The sequence below is a fragment of the Strongylocentrotus purpuratus genome, unplaced genomic scaffold, assembly GCF_000002235.5.
Source record: "Strongylocentrotus purpuratus isolate Spur 01 unplaced genomic scaffold, Spur_5.0 spur5_scaffold_5, whole genome shotgun sequence".
NCBI lineage: Eukaryota > Metazoa > Echinodermata > Echinoidea > Camarodonta > Strongylocentrotidae > Strongylocentrotus > Strongylocentrotus purpuratus.
This window is the reverse complement of record NW_022145611.1, coordinates 38,544,557-38,556,321: the sequence shown is the minus strand read 5'-3', so window position 1 is coordinate 38,556,321 and position 11,765 is coordinate 38,544,557. Positions and strand designations below refer to the sequence as shown.

Below are 11,765 nucleotides of genomic sequence, written 5' to 3'. Positions count from 1 at the left end.
TGCCCTTTAAATGCACTGAACATTACCAATTAGTCATGTATTGTGACGAGTTAAAGAATCATTTAACAACCATGTAGGAGTGTGATAGAAGACCCTTTTGTGCAAATGGGTCCAGTTGGTAATTAGGAACAAATACTTATTTGAATCAGTATATAAATGTCTCCCTCAGATATTATGTTGAATGTTTTCATTCTTACTTTGATTTCTTTTGAATGGTGTCTGGAACATGTCTTTCTTTTTATTTTCAAATATGATTTGTGCATACTTTTGAACCATATATTTTTATATCATGACATTTTGTATATGAGAAATAATAGATAGATAAAAGTATTATACAATTAAATGTTATATACATCTCAGAATCAATCTTTAGTCTTTACTGTAATTCTTTTTGATGAAAATTTTTCTATCTGCTATTTGCTGTAGGAGGCAAGGAAAGTCAAAAATTAAATGAAAACAAAAAAATCACCAGTGTATTTGATATGAATTTATTGAAACAATAAAGAAAAGTTATATGTTTAATTAAAATAGCATATATCTATAACTATATATCTATAACTATATTTTTAAAAATATTGAAAAAAATAACAAATCTTGAGTTTCTAGATTCATATGAAACCTTAAGTAATGTACTATCAATACGTAATCATGTCTGTAACTTAAATCAATGACTAAATATTCACAAAAATAGATTGTCTACTGGGATTGAGAAGGACGTTGAACTCATTTAACATCCTTCTGGCTTTCATCTGATTCATTTTTACTTCTTTCAATCATAGGCAAGATAAATCAACATTGCAATAATCAACAAAATTGGGGAAAACGATAACCTTTAATATAACATCCCATTTTTGAAGTGTGCCAATAACCTGTGAAAATAATTATCTACGGCGAGAGAGTATATATTAAGTGATTTGTATGTGCTTTATGAAAATGCTCTGTTATATTGTATTATTATTATTACTACATGTATTTAAAATCGACCAATATTTTTTACCAGGCATTCTATGGGCCAAAGGTAAAGGAGTATGAAGAAAATAAAGGACAAAGAACCCTGACGTGTAAGCTGAGTCAGACTTGGGGTTCTGTGCGGGTGTTATTCTCTGCGAGCGTGTACGTGCATTGAATAGTCTACTCACGAGTATTATGTGAAGTAGGGTTCATTTATACTTGCAATATCTCTTTAAAGAACAAACATTTGAAACTCTAGTTTTGAATATAAAAATGGCGACATGGGTCCCTAAACATACAGAGCAAAATATTTGTTAGTAATTGGTACACTTCAGTTATACCATACATGAACTTGTCAACATTCATATGTGATTTGAGATGTATAAAATGGGAGGTTCGTAATGGAGTTCTATTGTTAACACCTTGAATTTTTCACTATCTATGTAATACACATAATACATAATTTGCCTGATTACTGTAACATACTATAAAATGTCAGCAAATTAAAAGAATCACTAAACTAATAACAAATGAAATGAAGATCACAGATGTAAAAAGTATACATTTTCTTTATTATTGTTTGATTAAAGATAGTACTTCATACAAAATACCTTCTACTGTAAAGGCACCAATGCTGGCTGTAAGAATAAATCTGATATACATTATCCATGGCTATATAAATCTTTTACTTGAAAAAGCCTTTCCTCAGTTTAGTACTGGTTTGTCTATTTTCTTCTTTTCAACTACATTAATACAAATAAATGTTGTTGGTAGTTATTCATAACCATCAACAAAACCATCTCAAATGGTGCATCCTTTGCAGAAACATTTTCTCAACTACATTCACACTAATTGCTCTAGGGTGGGAAATTCCCTGATTTTTGTAGAACTTTTGTGATTTACTGGAAGCGGATCTGGTGGATGTCGACAGCACCATCAATGACCAGGGTGTTGACGTTCTGCAATGGAAGACGATGAGCGTACTCCAGGAAGTGCTGGCCATTGACTGCAATCTTGAAGGAGTTCATCTCACACAAGATGATCAGCTGAAAAAGGTGGTGAAGGATGTATTATTAAAATTCATGAAAAGTTAGAGCCTCATGAGGATTTATAATCCTTTTCACTTCTTATCTGTTTATTACTCCACTTATGGAGAAAAAACTATTGTACAATGCATGTTCCAGCGACACGTACTAGGCAGTAACTTGTGAACTATAATCAAAATCCCAACTTGAATTCTAGACCAATTACTCATCCTCACTCTACCCCTAACCATAACCCTACACGTAAACCTAACCTCAAAGTGAAGCACGACCAAAGTCCTTACCCTACATTTATGTCTTTGACTAAAATGAACCTAAGAGCTTTGTTGCAATAGCAAATGTTGTATCACCAGAAACACTTTACACAAGCTTACATGTAGAATGTTTTGTATCTTGCTCTTCTATACTAACATAAATCTAAAGACAAGTTTGGGAAGTTTACAAAAAACTACACATGAGCTTTATTATTAAAATTAAGATGCACAGCAAGATCATATAGGAAAAAGAGGGAGAAAGAGACAGAGATGGAAAGAAAAAGCAGAAGAGATATATACCTCGAAGAATCCATTAGGAGCGAATGGGAAATAGGAGGCATTCCTCTCTTCACTTCCCCAAGACTGGTTCTGCAGTGTGTTGCGTACCACCGTCTGAGCTTGGAAACGAGGGTTAAAGTGGAGCGCAATGTCTGGGCGAGGCTTGACACCAGCACCGCACTGTAGGTTCACATGAAACCTGTCACATAAACAAATACAATAAAATCCTTTCAACTAACATAACAAATATAATATCTGAATAATAAGAGGCCTTATTCATTTCACATAATTCAGTGGTTTTGCATAGTTAATGAGCTATGACCTTTCACCTTTGACTTACATACTCAGAAATCGAAATTAGGCTGATTTTGATACCATGTACCTTCATATTACATTTCATTAAAATTCGTCAAACATTACTCAAGTTCAGTGGCGGATCCAAGGGGGAGCCGAAAGCCGCGGCCACCCCAATTGACAGCGCCAACAAAAAAAGAGAAGGAAAAAAAAAAGAGGAAAAGAAGAGAAAAAAGAAAGGAGAAGATAAAAGAATAGAGAAGAAAAATGATAGAAAAGAAAAGAAAGAGAGAGAGAAAGAGAAAGAGAAAAGAGAAAGAAGAGAGAAGTTGGGTGAGAAAGGAAGAAAGACAAGGAAATGACACTTAGTGACAATAACGACGAAAATGGGAAAAACTTGGGGGGGGGGGGGGGTATGTGCGTCTGAAATGCGCGCGCATGGAGGCAGGGGGGGGGGGTGGGCTGACCATATTCTAATTTTTAGGTTGTGCACAACTGAGTCGGAACTCAGCTTATTTTCAAAAAATTATAAGCATGCTTGTTTATTTTAAGCAGTAGTGCCTAAAAAGGTTCGTATAAAAATACTTCTGAAAAGGCCGCGCCCGGCCCCTCCAAAGAGCAGCAGTATGGTAATCAGAACATTTTGGGTTATTCCAAAAGTCTTGGGAGCCTTTATAGAAGAGGGGGCCGGCCATATATGTAAAATGGCAGTGATGGCAATGATGGATGAGGGAATAAGGAGGAAGGGGTGCACATAATTGAGAACTGCAAGCGTACTGGGGATGACCATCTTATCATTTTAGGTTGTGCAATCTGGATCGGAATCCAGCATAATATATTTATTAAAAAAGGGTTCATGTAAAAAAGCACTCATGATATATCTTTTGTATTATTGGATAACAAATTTCAAAATTAAAGTGACAGTGACGTGGCATGAGCCTGCCCCCTTTCCAAAGCCTGTGCCTGCTGGTAGTTACCGGTACGATGCTTCTATGACCTTGTCAGTATTGGAATCTTGAATTAATCAAATAACGGTCTGTGCGATTTTCAAATTTCCGCCCCCCCCCATCCCCCCTATTGGAAAAGCCTTGATACACGCATGGATAAATGGTTTCCTGGGCCCGTATTCAATAAACTTCTAAGACATTTTTCTTAAGTCTAAGAAAATGTCTAAGAATTTGTCTAGGCTAAGAAAGCTGCCTCAGCCGTATTCTAAACACGTAAAGTAGTTTGTCTTAGCTAAGACGAAAGATAAGACAAATTCTTAGACCCGATGACGTCATGTTGGAAAGTTAATGTGGTCGACTCGAGTGAATTAATTGCAACTCAATTTGCCTATGTAATTTGCGTGTTAAAATAAAAATCGCACCGCACGAAAATTACACTAACATGTATGGGAGATAGAGCGTAAGGGAGGAGGAACGATGCTCACATAATTGTTTCGGGATTAACCAACTGACACTAAAACAGTCTAGTCAAGACCCCCCTGAGTCTAGATCTAACATCCACTGTAGGTTTTTTAAACTTTTCTGTCAAACATCTTCAAAGAACCCAACCGGGCTTACTTATGTCGCAGCCGCAGGGTCTGTGAGTATGAAGGGAGCGCTGTCGCTAGCCGGCCGACCAGCGCTAGCATTGGATTTGGAGCTACCCTTTGTTTTTACATCGTCTACTGTTATGCTAGCCTAAAATTAATCAAATCATGGCTAGATGTAACCTTTATCAGACTCATAATATAACAAATTTTTTGTCTCACCTAATATTATGCCTATTGCACATTATTCCCTGTTTCCATATTTTAGCGCCAATACGACAGCCATGTCATAATTTAGTGTTATTTAGTTGTACTTTGTGTACAAACAAACATAAACAAGTACAGTGCCTTTATATGGCGCTCCTGCGCGCTGCGCCGTCGACGCGCACGCGCACGCGAAGCTTACGTTGATATATAGGTCAACTAATAACCTGCGCTCGCGCTGCATGCATTGTTTTTATTCCATTTGATCGAAACCCGAAGTGGTTGCTTGCAGCAGCTGCACTGAGCTGCCGGTGCCAAAGCCCCATTTAAGTATCCTCGTAGTATGCTTAAATATAGGGTAGATTTCTTATTTATCTTAGATATCTCGATTGTATTAGAATACGACATGCTATTTAAGCCCTTTTTCTTAGATAAAATCTAAGAATCCTTCTTAATCTTAAGGCAAATTTCTTAGTCCCCAATGCTGTTATAGAATACGATTTTTGGCTAAGATTTTTTCTTAGTACTTAGTACTTAGATTTCATGCTTAAGAAGTTTATTGAATACGGGCCCTGTGCTATAATATGTCAACTACCATTACATTAAAAACAAATTATAAGCATCTAACAAGTTCGTATTTGGAAAATCTACCCTCGAAAACCCTTAAATGGCCTACGCACACGGTGAAGAAACGCACATGTACTATATAGGGTACTTTCCTGAGAGATAATAGCAGCGGCCCTATACGATTCTGAAGGTGGGGGGGGGGGGGGGGCTCTCGCTGGTAATCTTGGATCTATTGCGTGTGATGTACATGTATGCATGCCTAGGCCTACAGTGTGGATTTTTTTTGTTAATACAACAATATTTGTATAAAAGAGAACGCTCCATCTGTTGGTTATCGCAAGAGACACATGCAAACGTCAATAATTTGACGAGAAATTCATTGATCAGGATTTGTTTTTCCCCAGAACAATAGGGTACACCACTTTCCCACGCCACGGAAGTGTCAAGTTTGTTTATACTGATGCATTTTTTCCACTATAAAGTTTCTATCCAACCTACTCTAAGAGAGTATATTGTTGCTGATTAAAACAATTGAAATACAAATCCTTGACATTAACTTTTTTACTACGTCCGTGGTTTCATAAAATAAGATGGTTCTGAATTTTGCAGGAATTTAAGGTTGAAAAATTATTTTGAAAGTAAGTAAGAAAATCGAAGACAAAAAAGAAATCCAACAAAATTATAAATGCGAGATATAATTACGGCAACACTTGTACAGTAAAATGAACTCTTAACGATTGAAGAAATCAAATTAACACTTTACCGGCACAATCGTATGAATATCATGATACAAAGGAGATATGATCGACATGATTGATAATTTGATATTACATAACATAATATGATCATGATCTAAATATGATATCTTTATGTTATTGCATTCATGTGATATCACTTGACTTAACATTGCACAAAATGATAGCTAAATATTTATTATAAGATACGATATCATATGATGCAAGAATATAATGTTTTTTATGAAAAGATATTATATGAATATGATATAATAATTATTATGATTGGTTTGTTGACAAACCAGGAGTTAGCTGAATTACTTTCCTTTTAATTCAGAAGACACCGTAGCTTAATTTACGTCTACCATAGTGCGTATGGAATTTATGCTAATTCTAGTTCAGAGCGAATTTATGCTAATTCTAGTTCAGAGCGATGTGTTCGCAGATGCCATGTTTCTTTCGTTAGGAAAGGATCCACGGGAGACGAAAGTCTTACTATGTTGTTTTAGTTAGCCAGGAAATGTCGCCATAGAAGTAAGTTTATCTTTAAAATATCATGCTTTTGATATGTGGTGATTTAAGAATGTGTTTTGGTCAGGTTTTTGAGGAAAAATGATATTACATAATCAATGTGTACCGAGTACGGTTTATAAATCGCTATGCACAAAATTATATAGGGATAGGGTCTATGTTGTATGAGTTACATTGGAGGTCTTATTGTTTTTAGAAATGACAATGCATAACATACAGACGCGATGTTAAATACCGCTTCATCTATGTAGATATGTTTAATACAATGTATTCAGGTGGTTTAATACATGATTTAAGCTGGGGCTTATTGTTGGCCATTTAGAGTGATAGTTTAATTGAGAAAGTTGAGTTAGTAAAGACATGAATGAACAAAACAGAGTAAGCTTATAAACTGGAATGTTTGCTCTATAAATGGAAGTTTGTGAGTTATGATGTAAACAAAGGACTAGGGGTTTAATCTTACATTTGATTAACGAGACGTTGTTTCGGTGATGTTTAGATTAGTCTTCGTATTTAGCGGGGAAGTTTCCTTAGTCTTAGTGAGTTTGTTATAATGAGGTTACACTACACATTTCAGGGAGTTAAAGTAATGATTTGACTTGATTTCAGTTTCAGAACAGCTCATAGAAAACGCACTGTCAGAAACTTCTAGATTTGTTTATCTGTTGATTCAATGATAGTATATGTCGAGCTTGAAGTTGATACAGTTAATTTGATGTAGGCATTTAGCTTTCATTAGCTTAGTTGATGTTTGGACATATCAGTCTTCATTTATATGTGCAAAGATTGTACATGTATTTATGATCCTTTTGTGTCTCTTTTGCATTCACAGATTGAATAAAATTGCAGCTTGATTTTCAAGCTCTACCTATGCAATTCAAAGCGTCATTCCTGGTTTATTCCTTACCTTCAATGATCCAATGATATTATATCATGAAAAGAAAAGATGTGATGTAGTATTGATGTGACAAGGTATGATTATGATAAAACCAATATGTTATTACTATGAGAATATATGATATGGGTAAATTATGATATGATGTAGTATATAGATTAGATAAGAAATAACATGATATAGATTGTTAATCAAGTTAGCTCAATCAGTAACATTTTAGTTTTAAAAATGTAATAAGGTCAAATTCTCGCAGGTTTTTTTAAACATCAATTTTATGATATCCGGTTATGTTCGTTATTTAATTTTGTGGTATGCGTATATCAGCTTGGGAAAAAGAAGAAAAAAAGAAAATTTTAAAAGGGGGGAGGGGAGATGATATTGATGATAATGGTGATGGTAGTTACGCTAATGATAATTTACACCGTTTATATGGCGACATTTTTCTAATTAAAGAATGTTCAAAGGCACAGACCCCTCCATTGAAGAGAGTATTTTTCACACTTGCCAAAATAGGTATGTTTTGAGGCATTATTTGACATGTTCTAGATTGTAGTCTCATGAAGAAAGGAAGTGATTGAGTCCCACAAAGGCTGAGGAATGGATGAAAAGACACAGTCCCCATATCATCCCTTCATGCCTGGTGTGGGTACATGGGGAGTGAGCCGATAATGAGCGCAACCTAGGGCGAAGGCCATTAAAAAAAAAATTAGTCCCTTGCGTTTGCCATACTTCATTGTTATTAATATTTTTATTGCGAGTTGTCTGTGACGGATGGGAAGAATTCAATTTGTATAACCTTCGGGTTTATCGTCACGAAGTGATCGAGATGTCATGTGCAAACCCTGTATCGAAGGTTTCAACCACCACCATCCCTGATCCCACCCCTAATCTCTTATGAAGAGTACAGTGGGTTTTTTGCTTACCATAAGTTTTCATTATAACGTTTATAGGTTGGGAACTCTTCTACACATTAGGCCTCCATTGGTATCCTATTCCAGGGAAGAAGACTTTTCCACCATGGCCTGGCCTGTGTTTATAGAACATGACAAGGGAGGGCCGCACTGGCATACTGATGGGTTTGGGGGGGGGGGGGCTTTGGGGCGTGCCCCAAATAAAATTCAAACATGGTTTATTTCTAAATCGATACCGATGACTTTCAAATTTTGCTGAAATTACATGATTTTCCGTGATATTTTGATACTGTTTTGTAAATTATACTTTTTTATCTGTTTGCTGGAAAATGACAAATTCCCAAGTTTTCAGTCAGGTCAAAATTTTCTAATTTAGTAGCCTACATGTCAGGACCCGAGGAACGGCGGGGTTGGGGGGCTCGAGCCACCACCTCACTAAAAAAAAGTATGTGTAAGATATTAAAATAGAAAGAAAGGAAGAAAGAAAAATTGTGACCTGCCAGTGCCACAAAATTAATGAGGTATCAAAATATGCCCATCTGACCGCAATTAAATAGCTAAAACCCCTGAGCTTGCGAGGGCTCCACCCTCTCAACCCCACCAGATGCCCTAAGTCAGTCCCCTGGATGCTCATCTGACCATTATTAAATACCTGAAACCCCTGAGCTTCATGTGGCTTAGTCCCCTGGACCCCACGCTAATTAGTGACCTGCTAATGTGACAAATAAGGTATCAAAATATGCTCATCTGACCGTAATTAAATTCCTAAAACTCCTGAGCTTCCGAGGGGTCCACCCTTGACCCCCCCGCTGGGGTTTTCCCCTGGACGCCAATTTACGCCTCACTCGCTTCGCTCGCTACACTCTACCTGATTGTACTTTGAAAAACTGCGGGGCCTGCAAGGCTGCATGTAACAGTGGTGGTGATGCGGATTTGTTAAAAATATTTATATTGTATTCATATGAATATGGAGTAATATGAGCATGTTAGTATTTGTAAGCGATCGAGAGTGATAAAGTAATATAAATCTGCAAAGATATAAAGAAGCATAAAGAAATGGTTTAATATTTTATGACGGTCATGAAACACATACAGAGCAACACAAGTTAATTGTTCTGGATTTCCACATAAAAGGAAGTTCACTTTGCAATAATGGTGGTAACAAACAACTCAGCACAACAGTATTTTTAAGCGAACCGTTAGTGATGAAGTCATTCATGAATATAAATATGTAAAGATATAAAGAAAGTGTTAAATATATTTTGACAGTCATGAAACACATATAGCACCACAAGTAATTATTTTGAATTTCAAAATAAATGGAAGTTTTCATTGTAATCATAGTTATAGCAGATAACTTAGCATGTAGGAATTTTATAAGCGAACAAGAGTGATAAAGTAATTCATGAATATAAATATGTAAAGATATAAAGAAAGTGTTAGATATACATGTAGTTTGACAGTCTCTAATTGTAATCATGGTTGTAGCTAGAGCTGTTTCTTTATGTACTCCACAGGCATTCAAATTTAATTTCTTGCAGTTAATGCCGGGTACAGCCTCTCTTTCCCCGCAATTTTACAAATTACGAGCTGACCGAATATGCATTTTTCATGTCTTATCTCGCGTATTTTGGGGATAAATAAAACTTTTACAACATACATATGCTCAATTTTTCACTCGCTTGCTTCGGTCGCTCGCCAAATTGTGAACCCAGAAAATTAATATTTTAGCAAGTGGATTTAGCCCCCCCCCCCCGATGAAAATGTCAAAAATTTTGCTCGCGCATAACTTAAACTCCGGGAATGTTGATATCGAACAAGAGACGTGACTTGAGCCTGCCCCCTTTTCAAAATTGTGCTTGCTTATATGTACCGGTACGGTGCTTTTATTATGACCTTGTCAGTATTGGGAAGTTGAGTTGAAATAATGGTCTGCGCGATTTTCAAATTTCCGGCCTCCCCTATTGGAAAATCCTGGATCCGCGCCTGAAGTTATCAAATGAAAACCAGATTCGCATATTTTCGCATATTTAATGAGCTATGACCTTCGACCTACTTACTCCAAAATCAAACTTAGCCTGTATTTTGATATCATGTACCTTCATATCAAATTTCATTAAAATCCGTCAAACATTACTGAAGTTATTGATCGGAAACCAAAGTTGTTACGGACGGACGGACGCACGGAAGGGAGGACGGACGGCAGCTCCCCTCCGACTTTGTCGGCGAGGGGATAATAATCTTGAGGAGACAAAACGAGAGATCTTACGATTGCATGAGAAGAATCTTTATTTATGAACTTCCTTATTCTACTGAGGATACGTAAGTGGAAATTAACAGATTTTGATTAATTTGAAACATGATCTGACATATAGATAACACCTGATATTTGAACAGATGGCGCAGGTAAAATGATGGCAGACCTGCCAACCTCTGGAGTTCAAAAACTGTATTCTTTAATCCCAAAAGTTGTATTTTTAAAAATAAACACGGACTGTTACGCTGATCAATGCCTCTTACAGTTCCTACATACAGGAAGAATTTTTTTTATGGATCATTGGTTGAATATGCATAATTTCGTCACAACTGGTGTGTTTGATGAACCAATGAACATCCCCAAATTGCTGATGTGAGATGCTTGTAGGATACTTTACAGGACAGAATGGGCATTTTGCCATTTAAAATGGCACACACACACATAAAATAAAGTTTTTTTTTTTTTTTTTTTTTTTTTTTTTTTTGTTTGTTTGTTTTGAAAATCGTATTTTATTGAGAAAAATCGTACTGTCGTATTTGCTTCAAAAAATCGTACTAAATACAACTAAATCGTACTGGTTGGCAGGTCTGTGATGGTATGATCATCAACCTTAAGATGGACATGCTGTACAATATAAAACATATGCATAAACTAGGTTTTTCAAATAAATCAACTTGAAAGGAAATGCTCTAAAACAATGTAAAAAAAAAATGATTGTGCAAGTATTACTTCAACATATTCTTCTTTTTCTCACCCTACCATGTGTGATTTCAAAATGATTGACTATATTTCTTTCTTCCATTTTCTCCATTGCCCTTTTCTTACCTATCTGGGTTGGCTCGTACTTTCCCACTGAGGAAGATAAGTCTGCCCGGAGTCATTCCACCCACCACTGGTCCGGTATGTGGCATAGACTGTCAATCAAAATATACCAGATGTACATATATGTGAATGCAGTCTACCTTTATGAGCAACATGCACTTCTCTCAATATATGAATAGAACACAGAGAGCACAAGATTTCAAATAATGTAAATTGCCTCCTCTTTCCTCTCGACTACTTATTTCAATTATTCTCCTGATTATTGTCCCCAGATGGATAACAGTTGTTAGTGCATGGAGCATACATGATAAAATAAAAACGATAAGATAACTAACTCGGCAGACAAAAAAGTGCCATTTCATTTATGATGGTCTGAAGAGAACTACTACTACTTACAAGAAATCTATCAAATTTGTTATCTTACCACTTCAGGCATTTTATTGATTTTATCAATTATATTCACAATATGAACTGGAAATAAATATTCAG

General features: G+C 36.0%; 1 protein-coding gene across 1 annotated transcript in view; it reads right to left on the bottom strand.

Annotated features, from left to right (window-relative positions):
* Window positions 1-472: 472 nt before the first annotated feature.
* Window positions 473-11,765, bottom strand: part of LOC115929584 (galectin-8-like) — a 37,801-nt gene continuing 26,508 nt past the window's right edge. Inside the window, exons 7-9 of the mRNA XM_030999071.1 lie at window positions 11,280-11,368; window positions 2,549-2,726; window positions 473-1,997 (exon numbers count right to left, since the gene is read on the bottom strand). Of these exons, the coding sequence (XP_030854931.1) occupies window positions 1,851-1,997; window positions 2,549-2,726; window positions 11,280-11,368 (414 nt within the window). The 3' untranslated portion in view covers window positions 473-1,850. The remainder of the gene's footprint in view (window positions 1,998-2,548; window positions 2,727-11,279; window positions 11,369-11,765) is intronic.